At 31.2% G+C, this 20612-nt stretch overlaps 1 protein-coding gene across 1 annotated transcript; it reads left to right on the top strand.

Moving 5' to 3' along the window:
• The first annotated feature begins 113 nt into the window (after positions 1-113).
• On the top strand, positions 114-20486 carry LOC134259646 (uncharacterized). The gene is made up of 18 exons (XM_062742245.1): positions 114-200; positions 1332-1658; positions 2093-2194; positions 2611-2782; positions 2899-3005; positions 3593-3736; positions 5487-5608; positions 11614-11716; positions 13244-13388; positions 14323-14453; positions 14680-14859; positions 14985-15028; positions 16070-16208; positions 16716-16831; positions 17966-18053; positions 18133-18248; positions 19961-20255; positions 20347-20486. The coding sequence occupies exons 4-18, from the start codon at positions 2721-2723 to the stop codon at positions 20484-20486; spliced, it is 1932 nt and encodes a 643-aa protein (XP_062598229.1). The 5' UTR covers positions 114-200; positions 1332-1658; positions 2093-2194; positions 2611-2720.
• Positions 20487-20612: the final 126 nt, after the last annotated feature.

The following is a 20612-nucleotide window of genomic DNA, read 5'->3' on the forward strand; positions in this document are numbered from 1 at the left end:
CTACTTCTGTTTAAACATCTATTACAATTGTAACAGTTAAGAGTTAATATTTTGAAGAAAGTTTCATTTGTAATCCATTTCTATTAACAATTAATATTCTAATCATATGTAATAGGATTTTCAAAATAGTGAGAGACTTCCGAGACCTTTCCATGTCTTTGAAATTGAAGGAGATATTTCACGAGAATCATATCAAAACGGTATGCTTTCAAACTTTTTTGGAAATATAATTACAAATAATGGTACAAACGTGACTAACTTCATTAGATTAAATGACGTACAATAAATTTTGCATAAAACAAATAAAAAAAGCGCAGATATATCCAAATTACCCATGGAAAGGAAATTATAAGACATCAGTATGAACACATTTTCGTCATTTTATTTCGCATTTAATTTGAAGTTCATTTATTCAGAAACAAATCTGTATATTCTATTCATTAAAGATATGCATCACTACAATGAAAATCGAACACCAGTGTTTTTGGACACATTTGGCATTCACGCAACTTTTCCGTGGTTAACTGTTGAATGTGATAAGCCCTGTCTGATCAAAATTATTTTTTTTTATACTCAAAGTTTATTAACTCAAAGTTAATTAAAACTTGGATATATAACAATTAAAGCGGTTTGTGATATTTTCTGATGCCTTTAGTATGGCTAACTAAATTGACAATGAAAATATTCAGAGAAAAAAAAAATAAATAAAAAAAAAAAAGAAAAGAAAAGGTCTGTTTTACGAACGGGACAGCGTCTAATAAACTCAATTATGATTTAATATTGTTGAAATATCATTAAACATAACATATTTATATAAAGAATGTTAATTTCTTGGAATATATTTGGTTCAGTTATTTGTAGTTTGTATATAGGATATTTCAAATTTCGGATACACTACGTAGAAGAGGTAGAAAACCACTGTTCTCTGATGAGAATAGGATATTTCTATTCATGACGTTGTAATAAATCTAACGTCGCCTCACTTGGTTTTGTAGGCTGTCTATACAAAGTGCTTATATTTCTCGTAAATAATGTTATATTTTTTTTAATTTTGAAATTAAATTAATTAAAATCTCACAAAAATTTCTTTGCACACACATGGCAATATAACCTGATAAGAAATAAAAGTCTGTCCATGAACATGTGATAAAAATTCTAAATGCATCATTTTGACGTCATCTTGAAATTTGCGCTATACCAGACTGGCTCGGGTGGATTGAATATACATATGCATTAGATAGTGTTTCAATTATTGAATATTTTCTCAATCATCGTTTATGTTAAGGAAGAAACTCCAATCGGCTCCTTAATGTGTTCTGTTTTATTCACAGAGTTGTTAGGGAAAGTAGTACGTGTTGTCGGGACCGGCTATTATTGTGGTACAGTAAAAATAAAAAGTCCGATTGGTGGAATGGTTAAACAAACTCAGGAAAAGAAAGAGTTTTCTGATTTAGAAGAAACAGCAGTTAAATCTCCATATGGATTGATTGAGAACGAAACAAATCGGACTGAAATGGAAAGTTTAAGTCAAACTGAAAACAACTCTGGTGATGAACAGGAAACATCATATAAATCTGATATGGTAGCAATAGACATGGAAGGAAAGCATGTTGACAATGCTGAGGGAAGGTCTGAAGATAATGGAGGAGTTTTTAATGGTATGATGTGATTTATTCTTTTACTGTTTAATGTTATACTTTAATCTAAAAACATTGAAATGAATATGATTACTTATTGAAGACACCAAAATAGAGAAGAAAACAGGATGATGCAGATGACAGACAAAAATTCTTTGTTTTCTCTGTAAAAGACAAACACTCACCCTAACAATTAATTTTCAGTTTCAGCATGTTCCGATTGAGACAAACATGAGCTCGTAATATTTCAGTAATCAAGATGATTTTCTTTTATAGAATAATTTGTTTTTGTATCAATACTTGAAGCAAAATCATGATTATGTGATTGTTTGTAAGTGTATAAAGTCCCTCTTAAGAATGTTTATATTTAAGTTTGTAAACCACTGCTTATGATATTTTCTTTTGAAAAATAGTATCACAAAAGCCAATATGTATTTTCACAAAATACTTTCAAGATCATCCGAATAGAGGAAAAGGCATTGTAGAGAAAGTATACTGGGATAATGGTGAAGAGGAAATGGAATGCGACAGAGAAAAACTTCTGCTGTTCGATATTGGTGTGTGAATTGATAACTTTACATTAGCCTTTTACTCAACGTCCTTTTAAATCCGCATTCCATTTCTTAATGGTATAAATATAAGTGTTATTTTTTGATTTAATGTATTGTGCAGAATTTTTTCCCCAAGAAATGTAAATTGTATATATTTTACTATTACATAGAAAAAGCCCATAATTATCCATTTATACTATATCATATAACGTCTTGCCACATAATCCTACCCTGATGAGGTATGATAAGAATTTCTTCATACTGAAGACAAGAACAATGATTCTAATTTTAAATATGATTGTGGTTGTAAAATTTATTTGATTATTTTTGCATATCGTGTCCTTGAAAAGGATCTTTTTATTTAATTTCTACAGTTGTATATGACTATGCACACCCTCGGTTAAATGTTGTTTTATTTATAGAAGAAACACATGAAGACATAGAATGCGATGGTTGTAAGGAAAGTCCCCTGCGAGGAATCAGATGACATTGCGTGTCGTGTCCGTACATTAATCTCTGTACAAAATGTTACATGGCGGATAAACACAACAGAGATCATATCTTTAGACGAATAATGACTTCAGGGTTCAAAGGGTATTTGTAATACTAAGTAATTTATAAATACGTTCTATCTGATACTAAATCAATAAAATACTTTTTTTTATATTTTGCTGTTTTATACCTATTATACCGGTATTTTGCTGTTATAGACCTATTATGCCCAAACGATCTAATAGTGAGGAAAAGGGTAAAAGAAAAGAAATCTGCAGAATAACAAAAGATTGTGATGTTACTGCTGTGACCACAAACATGAAGGGTATCTTATAAACCTCTTCTCAAAAACTATATATTTTTTAAAGGGACATGTGATACAAACAAAGAATGGATGCCTGCATTGGTTTACATTTCTGAGCCTATTTTTGTTGCAAATGATGCATATAATAAATTTCCAAAATATTCAGAAATTGTAAACCTTCTTTGATATTCAAAATTACCTTTCTGCAATCATCCTTATTAATCTAATCCATTTATGTGAAACTTGAATTGAAATATTTAAAAGTATACGGTTTAACTTGTTCATTTCACTAACTGAAACATGAGAAACATGACTCAGGTTGTTATTATCAATATTGAAGAAAAAGTTAGTTTGTATCATCTGTCCTTAAGAAATGATTAATAATTGGTCCGCAAAACATTTATAATGAAAATATAATATTCTAATTTTACTGCAAATCATTATTATTTGTTCCTTTCCTTTCTTTTAATAATTAATTTACACTTAATTTTTCCCATGGCTTATTTTATCTTTACATGTATGACTTTAAAATTCGAAAAGTATTTTTTTTTATTAAAATAATTTGATCATTTGAATATGAAAAATGCTATTATCACTGTTTTTATAAGGTAAAGTCTTGAGGTTTTGGAAGGGAAAGGTATCTATGTATGAATTAGACGGGAAAAATTATCCATTTCAACTTAATACAGAAGAAGAACTGATTGCAAATGATACTGTCCTAAATATGCTTTATCTACCTTCATTGACTGTTGGTAAGAATTATAGATTATGTTAAGTATTATTTAGAGTACGAGTTTCCTACTGTATCAAAGATACAGGGCGGGGCTTGAGGCGAGAGCGATAGCTCGAGCCGGGTCCCGCCCTGTATCTCTGATACAGTAGGAAACGAGTATTCTAAATGACTTGTGACATGACCTTTCTAATGACCTCACCAATTTACATTCATATTTGGGTACACAGCTCTCAATTAATTAGACGATTTTAGCAGGAATTTGATTTAGTATCCCATTTTAAGCATTCGCAACTGAAATGCCGTGCAGGTAATTATTTACTATTATTTTAAAAATAATTATTTGAGGGATGCATTATATAATTTGTTTTCCAAAAAATTTATTTAGATTTATTTAGATTTGATTGGGTAGGTTTCTTTTTTTTCTCAATTCAGCTCTTGCTGACATTTTTTTTTATTTAAGCTATGAATTAATGCAAAACATTTTTATATATAAGAATCATATTTTGAAACAAAAATGCTTCGGGGATATCGTATACTGAGAGAAACCTCCGACAATATTCTCTAACCTGTAATCATATACAAAATTGAAATAAACAGATGAAAGAAGGGGGGGATTTTACTTCAAGTTTTTAATAAAATGTAGAGTAACCAAAGGGGGGTCCAGTACTCACACTTGCCCCCCCCCATCCCACCCAACTTAAAGTTTTTTTTTCTTTTTTCGCTTTTGTAAATTATTTTTGCCAATCGTATATACATACTCTATTTAATTTATCAACAAGTAACGATTTCACGCACATAGTGTCTTGGTTGATTATAAACCTACCCCCGCCCCCAAATACGATTTTCAGGGTTTTTTTAGGGGGGTCAAGATAGTCCTTTTTGATCTGCCCCACTCCCTCCTTTCTAAATTTTTTGAATCCGACATTCATATAAGTTTATTTTGTAAAATTTTATTCTTAATAAAATCACCTCAAATTTTGAGTAATTACTAACAGTGCTATCATGCGAATTGAACGATTGTTGTGTCTGAATATGAATACAGCTTTCCGTCATCGCTAAAAATAAACCGTACTGTATCTTTGATATTTTGCAGATACAGTACAGTTTCTGCTCATTTGCATAAGAAACGCCCACAAAAAGTGTTCTGTATCGCAGTTACAGTACGGTTGACTTCAAAGGAAAACTCGCCGGGTCATGTCACAATTAACATATAGCTGAGTTTAAATTGAAACTACAAATAAAGATTCATATTAAGTTCCACTGAATGATTCACTGAATGTTTTCTTTACTGTTCGTTGAAATAATAACAGCAGAGAAGGAGAAATTTCCGGAGTGTTATTCATTATTATATTTAAGAAGAAGAGTAAATAAGATGTACATACTTAAATTCCCATGAAATTTTTTTGAAAATTTAAATTAACAAAAATACATTGTGATTTTTGACTTTGCATCTCAAATCTGAAGACCAGGTATTGATATACAAGTTTAACTATGATGTACACCGTAAGTGTTCTCTATTTAATGCCATTTGGGGCCAGTTTTCATTGTGAAATGTGGAGATGACGAATTTTACTTAAGCTGAAAGTCCATTAAGCAATATAGATTGGAAGCAGAGCACATTTAAAACACCAGAGTTGGGATCAGGTTCCATGTAGGACTGTCGACCTATCTGTCATCTATCGCGCGTTCCTGGTCATTATCGTAATATAACCAGAAAAATCCGTTCGCAATAAAATGAGTAAAAATGAATGTCGTAATTATTGTTTCAGAAATGGTTAGAAACATCCCAGGTATAAGGGTGATGATGGAGGATCCTACAAAAGAAAATACGGAAACAATGGAGACATACATTGTTGGAACCCTTGTAAAATATAAGGAACATGATGGCAAAGTGAGTGCATATATTTAAATTACGTATATGTTGAATAGTAATTAATTACCAATATGATGATACAAGTAATTCCTGTTTCGTCTGTAAATACAAATAAAAATCAGATTTTAAATGTATGCAACTTTGTTTCAAAATTTGTTTTGATTAAACCGTCGCTGATTATAAAAAAATAAAAATCCATTAAGTGTTTAGGTGAACGGATATCTAGTAACTTAAAGTGAAAATTTATAGAAATACAGATTATGTGAACGGAAAAGAAAGAAGGGTATGTTTTAAAAAATCACAGTGAAAAGTTATATGTAACCAAAAGTTGCAGTTAATGTTTTTGAAGAAACACACATTATTTTTGGTTTTATTTCTAAGAATTTTTTTTTTCAATCCACAAACATTCACAATGAAGCTGTACACTCTTCTTATTGGAAATAAGATGTTAATTTCATGACAATCACTTTCGTGATTGCCCTAGCTTGCATAAACTAATGACTCCATTGTCCATTTCGTATAATACTGTTGGGATCTTCATGTATAATGCCCTAAAGTAGTCGGGTTTGACACATAGAACACTAGGGTGAATGCACTATGTGTCAAACTCTGACCACTATCTATGCGAAAAATACAAAACTCAACACTATTGTTTACGATATGCTGAGTGTTGTATAAAATCGATATTTTTTTTATTTCCGGTGATTCATCACTTCTTAAAAATGTTAGCACACACCTATTAGGATGTCACGTTGTGATACAATGATTCCTAATCTATTTCAGTGTTTCAGGCATTATACATACGAGGGTTATCCCAAAAAGTCGTAGACAATGTTTATAATTTTTTAAACATGCAACCAATACTAACGAAATTTTGCATAGACATAATATATCTAATGTTCTTAAAATTGTGAATTTTAAATATTTATCTTTCATAATGATATTAGGACGATTTATATGAAGGCCGATAAGGCCAGTCGGCGCACGAACAAAATTCGGAATAATTCATGCATATTACTATTACATTTGCTTTTATTTCTTTAGTACTATGTAATACGTTGAACTGAAATCTAAATCTGTGAAACCAGAATAAAAATCTTTATAAAATTTCAAAATTTCATTTAACTAGCATTAGAAACAGACGATTGGCGTCATAATATTCATAGTATCGTTGGAATTGAGTTAAATGAAAATGACGTCGTCAAACGCGTAACCGGCGCACGGAGATTTAATATATTGTGTTGGATTTGGTGTACCACTTAAAAAAATATTGAATGTTAATAGACGCGAGAGTACGAAAGCCCAGAAGGCTCATTCGAGATTCGAGTTTCAAAACACGAGATTCGAAATTCGAGATTCAAAATTCGAAATTCGAGATTCAAAATTCGAGTTTCGAGATTCAAGATCCAAACGAACCAATCAAAAGCGGACTCAACATTTGATTACTTCCCTTTATTATGTTTTTACTATCAAGAAATAGTTCAATATAATTATATCAAATGGGTCATTTGATTAAATTACAATGCAAGAAAAAGTGTTATATATATTAGAAGGAAATTTAAATAATTAATGGATTTTTGATCAGCAAAAAATATTTCAATTTATATTATAGATTCTTAAATATTAAATAGATTTCATATATCAGGAGTATATATATTTTTTAATTGTCTACTAAACTTAATTTTTATGCATTTCCTCTGTTAAGAAAACCACAGGTACTTGTGGACGGTACCCCCCCCCCCTCCCCCTCGATATTCAACCCTAGGGCTTATTGGACATTTTTTTCACAAGTTATATTTATTAAACTTATTCATCATCCCCAGAATAATCGCTCAACACCCCCCCTAAATACCCACTATACATTATAAGAGAAGGATATGCCACTCCAGTCTGTTTACGTTGTACCCCCTCTGGTATTAAATGCATTTATTTTGTTTTAACTTTAAATGTCGATTCACACATATACATATACAATGTTTTTCTGTCTTAGTCCTTGCTATCGGACTGACTCTGCATCACGTAATAATCCCACATTTTCTCCGTAAACAGCATTCTTTCTTATAAAGTGGGGTAATAAATAGTGTTTTTTTTTTTGCTTTGTTTTGTTTTTTTTTATTTTGGTTGAGCGATTATTCTGGGGGTTTTACGCCAGCGATTTTTTCGTATTGTAAGGTTACACATAACAGAGAAATAAGCCCTGGGTTTCAATATCAAGGGATTGGGGTGGCGGATGGGGGGGGGTCTTGTCCACATGTACCTGTGTTTTTCTAAAAATTAAGACAAGAAACATATATTAACATATATATTGCGTCAAAAATCGGCCGCAAGCCAATTAATTGTCCCTTATATGAAGCAACTATAGCTAAAGACTATGGTGATCTGTTTTTAAAATATCTTATATTTATCTGTTAAAATATATCCTCGTGATATTAAAAGGTTGTGTTTGTTAATTATATAATGCATGTTCAGTATTAACCCCTGGTACTCTGCGTCAACAACTTTTGAACCGTCGGCCTGTATGGCATTTATATTAAAAGTTTAAAACTAAAATTTAATGTAATCTACAACTAGATATGCAGTGTAGTTTAATTTAATAAAAATGAAACAAATATGTTGGTATCCTTGCTCTCTCTTAGAGGAAAAAACTAAAATCCCTCTAGATCCGCCACTACATTTCTTCTCTTTGAGTTGTAGCGGGAAAATTCTTGGCACATTGTAAAACGTGCATTATCCTCGTCTGCTAAGAGCCAAATCTTGTAATATTCTGTAGCCTACTAAGTCTTTTAATGAAATAACATTTAACCATGTTTTTCAAAATGTTTATATATGTACATATGTACACGTCATTTTAAAATAAATACGTACAACAAACCCCGTTTGAATAGAGAAAGTAAAATTGTGTAATATACATAACGCCGTCTTTGCTTTAGACTACGTCCAACACATGTCCTAATTTTCTCCGCACCTCAAACGTGTAAGTTTGGATGAAATATTTACCTCATTCTTCATAAGAATTTTTAATTTTATGTTTATTGTGCGTTATTCTTTAATTTTTAGACGCTCTTTTTAATATTATTATATTAATGTTAAATATTTTTTATTTAAATTGTCCGCAGAAACGCACAGCTACCTCAAACTTTCATATCATATAACCGACCACCTCCTAGCGGCCGCTAATTAGTCGTCAATGCAAAAATATAATCATATACTCCTGATATATGTAATCTATTTAATATTTAAGAATCTATAATATAAATTGAAATATTTTTTGCTGATCAAAAATCCATTAATTATTTAAATTTCCTTCTAATATATATAACACTTTTTCTTGCATTTTAATTTAATCAAATGACCCATTTGATATAATTATATTGAATTATTTCTTGATAGTAAAAACATAATAAAGGGGAGTAATCAAATGTTGAACCCACTTTTGATTGGTTCGTTTGGATCTTGAATCTCGAAACTCGAATTTTGAATCTCGAATTTCGAATCTCGTATTTCGAAACTCGAATCTCGAATGAGCCTTCTGGGCTTTCGTACGAGAGTCATATAAAGTGAAAAAAATCCAGGAAACCCTTTTAAGAATTTTTTTCTATAGTGTTTAATATTTGAAACTACGTTCATATATACATAACATTTAAATATATTCAAGAACAGCGTCAATGGCCGAAAGGGTAGCACTTCTAACTGACAATCTCTTGCTTGAGGTTTCATCCCTGGCATTGGTGATGTAGGATTTTAAATAGTCAATGAAGCCGTGATATATTCAGCGTAGTATGCTTACTCTATGTAAATCGATATAACACCATGCAAAAAAGTTATTTTATTATAAGGGCATTAATCAACAAAGAGACAAAAATTATAATTAATTGAAAGACTTCATATCCTGGTAGTTCAGGGATGTGATTACATAGACTGTACTTTAATTTTTGGGGGAAGTCTTAACTACTTGCGAAATTTATTAGTTTATATCAAATAGTCACTTTGAATGTTTGATGCAAAAATCCAATGGACACATAACGAGAATTGATCATTTAATTTATCGTAAATACTTTTCTATGGTCAACTTCCCTTACTTATCCAGCAATATACCTTCATCACCTGCATACGGAGTATATATATCTCAGTTGATTCGTTACGCAAGAGCATGCTCTACGTATGAACAATTTCTAAAACGAGGTAAATTATTGACAAGCAATTTGATGAAAAAAGAATATCAGCAGTCTCGTTTAAAGTCATCATTTCGTAAATTCTATGGTCGAGACAAAGACACTGTCAGCAAATACAGTTTATCATTGGGTCAAATCCCATGGGGATCCGGGTTAGAATAGGTCCTCAGTACCCCCTTGCTTGTCGTAAAAGGCGACTAAATGGGGCGGTCCTTCGGATGAGACCATATAAACCGAGGCCCCGTGTCACAGCAGGTGTGGCACGATAAAGATCCCTCCCTGCTCAAAGGCCCTAAGTGCTGAGCATAGGCCAAAATTTGCAGCCCTTCACCGGCAATGGTCAGTGAAATATTCTGGAGATGGACGTTACACAGTATACAATCAATCAATCATTGAGTCAAATGCTGACTGACGTTTTTCATACCAATTGTTAGTCCATTATTTATACTCTGAATTGACGACATATTTTTTTCCGTTATTTCCTGATCATGACAAGGAGCACAGGGCGGGTGTGACCGGTCGGCAGGGGATGCTCACTCCTCCATGACAGCTGATCCCGCCCCTGATGTTTTGGGGGTCCGTGTCTGCTCTGCTCTTATTTTATATTGTTTTATGGACTTTGAGATTGAATACTGTTCGTTATCTCCATATCCTTCTTATCGTATATTATGTATTACAGTAGCTTTAGATATAATCAACCTTTATAAATTATACTAGATAAAACAGTTTTCGTTCTATTAATACTTCGTGGGTATGGTAAGGGCGCATATAAATCATTTCTCGGGAAATTTAGACTTTTTAAAGAAAATTAAGTTTGATAATTTACCATGACCGCTAATAAAGGTAAACTATTAATTATATTTTGCATAAAGATAGAAGTGACTCTGACGCAAAGACATGCGCAATCATCCCGCCATCATGTGAATTTCATTAATAGCGAAATGTTCCTTATTTTAAAAAACGGTAACAGAACAACTTTACCCCGAAGTTAAATTATTTCTTTGAGTAAATAATATAGTCAAAAAACATCTATTTTGCCTAATATATGCTGCTAGAATCCCAATGTACTTTCAGTAAAATAATTATTCCACACATTTGCACGAAACCTTACCCGATGTTCTGGATTTTATATATAGGACCCGAGATTTTTCAAAAACCATGCTTAACTCAGGATTCTAGTATAGCACTTTCCAAATATTTTAGAAGGGAAACTTTCCATATGTACAAACCTTATGTTTTGAAACATGCAGCTTATTTTTGTACTGTTGCATTATGTTTGTCTCGAATGACCCTGATACGTATATAGCTGACTTCCCTCGAAAGAGAATACAATCGATGAAAATAAATTAGCATACCCGTTAAATTAAATGAAATCCATAGGAATTTCACATGATATTCACGATATTTGCTTTTAAACTCCATTTTACGTAACTTTGTACATGTCGTCTTCGCTAAATCCTCTTTACACGACATCATCAATTCCGAAGTTATTTGATGTACACATATGACGACATCGGTGGTGGATTTTAATCAAAATGACAGATACAACATGACAAAATTAAAATATTTTATTCTGTTAATGTTTACACGTTTCTGGTATTTTTCTAGAGATAAATTACATCTTTATGTATAACACAATATAACACAAACTTGTGTTCTAAAATTAATGTCATCTCGCCTACCATGACGTCATAATGTATCAGTGATTTAGTCAAAGGGAGAATATTCTGTATGCTTCCTTATCAGTCCTGCGTTGTTATTTGATCAAAAAGATCATTAGATACATGTATCTAATAAGATAAAATTATTGTTTATACAGTTAAATAAAAGAAACTGGACTTTATGTTTAAGCTGGAACTGCAGATCAAATGGGACGGAAGCGACAACAATAACCCAAAAGAAGAGCAGTACTGTGTACCTGGAGAGGAAAGTCCTTTGAAATTATTTGATGCCGGTGAGAACTGAATATAAATGAAGGCATAACATACTCACAGATCAATTGCGTCTGTTAGTCAAATAACATCTGAAAAAGCTTTTCTTTGAAGTTGTTCTTTTCTTAATTTGGTATTTTGAAATTCATTACTATTCGTTTTATAAATATGTAATTAATGAAGTTTGTAAGAACATTTTCCAAAAGTTGTTTTTTGATTCATTAAAATCAAATAATGCTATACGCAAAAATGTTTAATGTTTATTTTTTTTTATTTTCTGAAAACGTTTTGTCTCTCTATTATCATCATATGTATTTTTATGAGAAGTTTTGTCTTAAAGAGCGTATTTAAAGTAAAAACATGAAGAGTCGTCCGAGAAAAAAAAGGTCCTTTTCTCATAAGATTTGTCGGAAAAATTAACTATCCGCAGGTATATTTTCCAATCTTTATAATAAGGAAACCATCCAAAGCGCCACTTAATATTTCCTCTTATAATCAGATTTCACTAAAACATGATTGTATTTTTAGCTCACAAGTTGGCTTTTCTGACCAAAATTTGTCCCTTTGCTGTTGTCGTTAATATCATTGTCGTTATTAACTTTCACAAAAGGTGCCACAGTGCATCCTTGGGTGAAGGAAATTCAAATGTGCTCAAATGAATGGCCACGCTTCTTCCACGGGGAGGTAATTATGATATCCTGTTTCCTGTCCTATTTATCGAACATCATCAAGTAGCATAAATTCAAGTTCTTACGAACTTCATGGGCAGGGAAAACATTTTAAAATCTTTTTGAGAACAGCAAAGCTGAGGTAAATGTTATATATGATTGCATCACCAAGAAGTGTAGATTCAAATTAGTTAAAATCACGTTACAGAGGAATACATAGAAACAAGTCTTAGAAATTTTATTTTCGAGAACAGGAAATTCATAATTAAACATATTAATATGCAGGCATCCTTTGATAGTGTAGATTCAAGTTTTCAAATCATAATCCACTGGGGATAAGAGAGACCGTACCAGAGCAGAGAATTATAGTTAAAACAAATATAAAGGATACATCGATTAAAATCATTTTAAGAACAGCAACCACTATAATATTTTAACTTTTTAATACTGAATTGATTTCTGCTTTATCCTATTAAAGTGCTCAGGTGAGCGACATAGCCTCTGGACCTTTTGTAAGTTGTAATTTTCATTTTTTGAGATCAGTTGAAGACGCATTAATCGTGTACATTTACATATTTGCACAGTCTTTTTTTGTTTATATCATACATGGATTAAATGCAGAAACGCTCTTTAATACGTTTGTTCAATGCAATTGCATATATAGAATAGTAATGGTTAGATAGCTCCCTAAACAGATAGGTGCATGTAAATGAAATATCGTTGAGATAATTGATAACATTTTAGAAGTCATCAAAACTCTTAATATTTGTTGATAATTTAAAAAAGTAAAAAAAAAAAAAAACACGTCTTCATTTTTTTTTTTAAAACTTCTTTACTTATATATGTTATTAATTTTTTTTTACTTGTATAATCCAATTGCAGGAATTGTGACTACCACAACGTGTAAAGGATGTGGTAAAGATGTGAACAGAATACGTTGGAAAGGGAATGATGATAATTACTTTTGCACATTTTGCAACATCACATCAGAAAGTGTATCATCAGAATGGCATTGTGGTCAAATGTCGTAAGCATTCTTTTCAACACATAGCATTTGTGTACAAATATTTTTTTTACAATAATGATAATAATGATAAACCTTGCAACAAGTAGATGTTCTGTACGTTTTCTTTTAGACGAGGTATGGTTTTAACTACCAGGTATGATTTTTGTAGATAATAATGGTAAAAATTAGATTCCTTTCTTTTGATTTATACATCTTCAGCGAGCTATAGATAAAGAGTTTTGGCCCACTGGAGAAGTTTGTCCTTTTTTCATAATTTTAAATAAAACATCTTTTGATTTTGAAGATTTTCTGTTCAACAATTATTCAGATTTTTTTTCGGTTTTTGAGAGATTTCAGGAATTGTGCTTAGTTAACAGAACATTATTCTGAACATCTTTTTTAAAGAAATTTGCTGTATTGCTAAAGAAAATATTTTCTCCTTTCAAGACAAAAGCATAAAATCTTCAGTATTATGGTCCCTTATATCGTAACATATCGTATGTTTTTGCAGAATGGTAAGATGAACGAATGAAAATCTGTTGTTCTGCCATTCTTCCGCTATTCTGTCACACTGTAATAAAATATCATATTGATATTCCTTTACTCTATGACAGTACATAACTTTTATATGATAAATAAAATGACAGTTTTGCTGTTTGAAATTTAATAAAACATGTAATTGGCGTATCAATATATATATTATAAAGTTTGGGTTGAATTGTGGTCTGTTTTATCCCCTTGTCAAGTCTTAGGGATATACGATATTTAGCACATTGAAAAATTGGATTAAAATCATATCCAACCATAAACCTTGAAGGATCCAAATATTATGAAAGAGAGATGGCAGAAGAAAAAAATGCTTGCAACATGTGAGTTAACTTTCTACCTCATTTAGGGCCATGTACTAAAACAATTCAAATTTTATTATAAAGATTTGAAAAATCGTTAATTTTAGTGGCAAGCTGACAGATAAGGAGATGTTGCTTAAAAAAACGAAAGTGAGGCTGTTCGAGGAAGATATTGTCATTAAAAAAAGACAAGGAAATTGCCTGTGGCCATACCCAGGAATGTGTAAAAACAATTCAGGTTAAATCCATGTCTTAAAATTTATTTTTACAAGAATAAAAAAAAGTTAGAATCAAAGTATATATTTCGGAAAAAGAAGCCAAATATCTCACTTTTATATCATTGCAACTCTGCTAATAAATAAACAATTAATAAGCAACATTTGCTAAAAAGTTGCTTTATCCAAACTTATTTAAACATTTTTTTTTTCAATTGCAAACCTTCCTTACCTTTGAAAATTACAAAGAGAGCACAGAAAGAACTGGAAAATTCCGAAAAAAGGAACTCTTAATTCCAGTTCAAGTTCAAAGTGCGGATGGATATATTTTTCTGCACGATATCTGCGATTTAAAAATTAAGAGGGAGGATGAATGGGATAAAGCAAATCAGTTTTATTATCAAGATCACCTCCAAAATTTAGGACAAGGTATAATTATTTTTCTTTCTGTAATATATTTTCGTGGATAAAAAATTTCGTAGTATTTAACTAAGTTAGATGCGCAATTATTAAGTATGAGTTGTAAACTTTACCTTTTTTTTTATTATTTTTAGATGGAACAGAGTATGTTGAAGCGAAGATCAGACATGGAGAAAAGGTACAGGGAGAAGCGTACATAATTCAGTGAAAATCAGTTCATATCATGTCACATCAGCCCAGGTATTCCCGTATATGTCGAAGGTCCAATGGTTTATTTGATATCGATTTCAGCACGCGATATTCTATTCATGATACATATGAAGCTATTCAGATTGATACTAGTTATTATTATATAGTCTATTTATAGTCCCTATATAATTTATACAAACGCAAACAGTTCATAACACTACATATTCACCGGATTTTAGACTGTATTCACCGGAGGGTCAATGCGCTTGCAACGGCATTGTGACGTCACAATCAAAACATCAAACAACGTTGTAAACAATGGTTGCAACGGCCGCAGCGAGCTACGTATCTGAGCAGGAAAACAATTATTCAAACCTATTTCAGGATTATTTTTTAACATCTGGACGCCTCGGTCAATATGAATATTTTTCGGGTGAATAACAAACCATATTCAACACCAAAAAAGTCCATAATTGTATAATATGGTTTTGTGTTTCTCATTTTTAAGACGAAATATTATAAATGTTGTACTCGTATGTATCTGTAGTTTAATTAGATTAAATATAGCCAGTTTTTGTATCTTTTAATGTCACCTGAGTAAGCACACTGGTAACTTTAAAAAATGTTACATACATATTAACAATAAACGAGGGTGTCTCTTCTAAAATAATGAATTTTATGATACGAGACTAAGGGTTTAAATACTAGGACGGGGCTATATAGATTATATTTTGAAAAAATGCATCATTTCTTTGATCTTTGGTACTGGTTAATTTCAAAGAAAAATGAAACAGTTATATGCTGAAAAAAACAATAGAAAGTTAGTAACAATTTTTGAAATAAAGGGTTGTGTTAGAAAGTTGCATACCATGTTTTAAAAAGACTGCGTTTCAGATATCAGAAAGATGAAATATTCAATGAAGTGTGTGAGTAATACATAGCACCATAAATAATTTATTTTGTAAGCTGTTTTTTGCTATCAGATCAAATTTTATTGCTTTCATGCACAAATATATGTATATTTAAATAGATGCACGTGACAGAAATACAGATACATTTGTGGAAAGAAGGTACATCCACGAGTTGGGATACATCGTATAATCCATCTCTCCTCTTTATTCTAATGGATGACATGGAAGAATGCCTTGAAGATATCATATCCTTTTTTAGTAAGTAAGGCAGAAGGAACATCATTTGTTCAAAATCACGGAGTCCCGTATTGAATTCAAAGAATATATTGATTTCAGAAATTATGTACCCGGTAATATAATTATCGGTGGTAGTTTTTTGAATTGTTTTATTGAAATATTGGCTTGAAGAGGTTAAAACATGTTGGATGGTTGACATAAACTAATTTAGTTCAAATCATAAAAATTAGATGTATATTTTTGTATTTGCTGGGTTTTGTTTTACGCTTATTTTTAATTCACGTTAAGGCGACAAAGATTCATATGTGCATTGTAGATAAAGACTATTAGGGGAAAAACAAAGGAAATAAATTAAAAAGGGTAATATTTTAAGCAGTATATACTGCAATATCTTCTAACAAATAATTTTATACTGCTCAAGTTACTTTTTGATTTACGCTCCCCAGATCTACGTTTATTTCATTCAAACCCATTTGATTTTTAATTCAATCGCACGATTTTTTTCATAAAGAATATTTCTTAATGCAGGAAACTCCTCTGTGCCCTGTTATTTAGCTTGCCAAAAGGTCTTATTATGGAACAGTGATCAAGACATTGGCACAAGCTGTGGAGTACACCATTCAACAACTAAACAAACTATTGAAGTAAGTCCATTTTCTCCATCTTTATTTGTCCTTTTTATCTCTTATCATTTTTGGTATTTCACTAAACTAAATTCATTTCTATATTTCTCTCTCTCTCTTTCTCTCTCTTTATCTCAGGAGTATTGAAAAATTTGGGAAGTTTCTAGTATGCCGGTCCCCAGAATAACGCGATTGCGCATGAGCAGTTATTTCCCTTGCCGTTGCTATGCAGAATGTAAACAAACCGCAATTTCCCACTCGCTTCAACAAAACGCATCCGATCGAGTGATTAGGGTTAGGTTATATAGTTTTTAAAATTGGGGTTGTTTTATAAATCCACTCTGTAATCTTTCTGACTTTGGGCTAATTTGTGTAATTTTTGCACTATGAGCGCCTTTTGTGACCAAAAACTTGCATGAATCAGTCTGTCGAATCGTGCCGATATCTTACACTTTGGTTTAGTTCTTCATGAAATTTTTGCTTTCCAAGGAAAGTTTAAGAAATGAAACTTCGGGTAAATCAACTCTATTGTCGAAACATGACCATTTTCTGCGCTGAGTTTAGGCAAGTTATTGTAAAAGCGACTTACCGTTAATTGCAGCTCGATATCCTGACCTCCTAATCATGTCCAAATATTCAGAATATTTTTCCTTTCAAATCGATAATGATGTACAATTCAATCCATCGATGACTAGTGATTAGCTAACATTTTTAAATCCCTGTATTTCTCACAAAAATCACGCAATTTCAATAGCATTGCATTTTGAGTCCTATCAGGCATTTCTTCATTACGTCAAAACTCAAGTGACGCATCTCATGAATATTTATGAGATTACGTCAAAAATTGATCATGTGACTACATTCCTAAACATTTACTTCCTAAACAAGTACGTTATTTTACGAAATCTTTTAATTCTCATTTAAAAAACTGTTTAAAAACCAGTTTTTTAAACCCAATTTTTCACAAGGAACACGAATTTGGGGTCAAATTTGCAATTTGTGGCTTCTTTTTCTATTTTGTCGATCGCTCACGCGATCGTCTATATACTGTACAACGCCTTCGGCGGCACCTGTTTTAGCGCCATATTTATGGGGACCGGTATACTGGAAGTGTTCCAAAATTTAAACCATTAACCCTTTTTATTTCTTATGCAGAAGTTGCTTGAAAATGGCTGCACCATCTTTAAAATAATGTCAGGGAAAGAAGAGGCAGACCTAAAATACTTCATGGATATGGCTAAGCGTAAGTTACATTCTATGTCTTTTGTTTCAAAAAAAAATCGAAATGAAGAAATGTATCTATAAAGTTCAATCGCTTTAAGGTTACCTTGGAGAAGAAGTCATACCAGTGATCTTAAAGTCAAATGAAAAGTTCAAGTTAGATGAGACTACTCTCGAAGAAGCCAAGACGGAAATAATACCAATAGTATCAGCTAAGGTACAAATCATCGTTTTCACTCAACCATGTTATAAAAATATTGTATTTTTATGGTCAATATGACAAATTATTCACTCGAGGAGGAGGACAAGAATCACCGAGCTAGAGAGGCAATTAAATATTTGGCTTCGGAGATTGCTGAAACATGGTATCGGTTAAGGAGGAATGCCACACCAACTTTTTATTTTATTGATCTCTGAGTCAACTTTTTAAACCATAAACTGAAAGGCCGACATTAGCTCTTAATCATTTTATATGATTTTTTTTTTTGTATTTTTTCAAAGACAATTAAAAAAAATATTTACATCAAAATTAGATGCTTTCTTATAAAAAAAAATTGCTGTAAATGAATGAATTACATGAATACTTTATAGAATATGTAAAGAAAAGCCATATAGATTTTGAATTGTTTTAAATAAAAAAATATTTACGAAAAAAACCATGTCAATTGTGAATATTTCTTAAACTTGTGGTTAAATCTTCTTAAAACCAGTCACAACTGGGGAGAACATGTTTGTTAATCATATTTATAAAAGAAATTGAAACGAAGTAGCCAAATTTTAGAGAATTTTTTTTTTAATTTTGGCCAATCCTGATCAAAATTAAACCGATCGCAACCATAATTGTACAATTATTGGATATGAATAACATTTCCCCCAAGAACACTAGTCTGATTAGGTGTAATACGGATTAAAGCATTATTGAACTTGACAATCAAATAGATTTCTTCATTGTGAATACATGAAACAGGCAATAAATTAGTATTTTATTCATTTTGTGTTAATTTTGATCGGGTTAGGCCCAAACATCAAAAAAATTAATTTCTCTAAAATTTCTCAATTTTGTTTCAATTTCTTTCAAAAATATGATTGACAAACATTTTGTCCTCAGTTGTGACTCGTTTAATAGTGTTTTAACCATAGGTCTAGAAAATATTGACAAATAATGTGTTTTATTTTCATAAATGATTTTTTATAAAAAAAATTAAAAAGTCTAACTAGCCTTTCTTTACATATTTCATAAGATATTCATATGATGCATTCATTTACAGCAAACTTTTAACTCGAAAACAACTTGCTTGGATATAAATATTTTTTTCATTTTCTTTGAAAAAATACAAAAAAAAAAAAAAAAATCATATGAAATAATTAAGAGCTAATACCGGCCTTTCAATGCTGAAACCATTGTTTAAAAAGGATGACACAAAGATCTATAAAATAAGTTCGTGTGGCATTCCATCGTAAAAAAGAACAATAATCGTTTCATTACGTGATTCAATGATACAACCTTATTAAATAGTTCATTTCATATTACTTGCTTGCATCTGTTGAGGTCCCAGCCAAATGCAACGAAAGTAGAAGGAATAGATAATAATTACCAGTCGCATTAATTTGGATTTTTTTTTTAAATTTCCTCAAATTGCTTGAAGAATGATCAGGTTCTCTTATAAGACTGATTTTTGAGGAAGGAGTTTGGAGCACTATCAGTAAAAAGTTAAACACTATATTTGTTTTTAAATCCATTTTAGACAAGTTTGCATATGTTATCAATTATTATATTTAAAAAAGAATAGATTTACACAAAGTTATAGAAAATTTGAAGAGTTTAATAAAAATATAGATATGCGGAAGCAATTAAATTTTTACTTTGGGGATTAATTGTAAGTGGTTTTATAACACTTGAACAAACTTTTATTACATTGATGCATACAGATTTCCGATTTCACACGGGTCGCTTGGCCATCAAAGGAAACTTTAAGCGATGACAGAAAGAAGAACAAATCATTATCAAACAATAAAATAAGAGGCTTGCCCAAGAAGCAAGATGATCGTCAAGACATCGATGAATCAAACATAGACACATACATTGTCAACACTTCTAGGCCATGGGAAGTCAAGCAATGGAATAAAAAGAATTTGTCAAAAGAGAATCTGGAATATGGACAATGGTTTTTCAAGACAAAAGAAGTGAAACTTGATAATATTATTCCTTTGATTCTTGTTGGTGGTAATTTCTTCTATTTCATCTCACCATTTGCATTTGTGTTTTCCATCTTTTATAAAATCCTTATTTAAAATTTCATACATTTTTGTTACAGTTGCTATGCATATATTTCATGTGAGAAAAGTAACAGGACTGCACGACAAATTACAAAACAGTGGTGCAGTAAGTATTAACTGGGAAATAATTTGTTTACTCACCTTCATTGAAGTACACACAATCAACAGAGAAGCATAGGATTAATTTGTTAAATCCAAAATACTGAATAAACGCAACTATCTACAATATATCAAGTAAACACAAGATCACAGACAGAAAAATCACTTAAAAGACTAACAGCAATAATAATAAAATGTCAAATAT

The sequence above is a fragment of the Saccostrea cucullata genome, unplaced genomic scaffold (assembly GCF_032062105.1).
Source record: "Saccostrea cucullata isolate Sc308-1 unplaced genomic scaffold, CSIRO_AGI_Scuc_v1 ctg1911, whole genome shotgun sequence".
In the NCBI taxonomy this organism is placed as follows: Eukaryota; Metazoa; Mollusca; class Bivalvia; order Ostreida; family Ostreidae; genus Saccostrea; species Saccostrea cuccullata.

What these genes read in the sequence shown, in the direction of transcription:
- LOC134259646 (XM_062742245.1), top strand. Translation starts at nt 2,721, where the DNA reads ATGGCGGATAAACACAACAGAGATCATATCTTTAGACGAATAATGACT. An exon ending in ATAAGGAACATGATGGCAAA is followed by an intron (nt 5,609 to 11,613) that starts GTGAGTGCATAT and finishes TTTATGTTTAAG; the next exon opens with CTGGAACTGCAGATCAAATG. An exon ending in TTTGAAATTATTTGATGCCG is followed by an intron (nt 11,717 to 13,243) that starts GTGAGAACTGAA and finishes ATCCAATTGCAG; the next exon opens with GAATTGTGACTACCACAACG.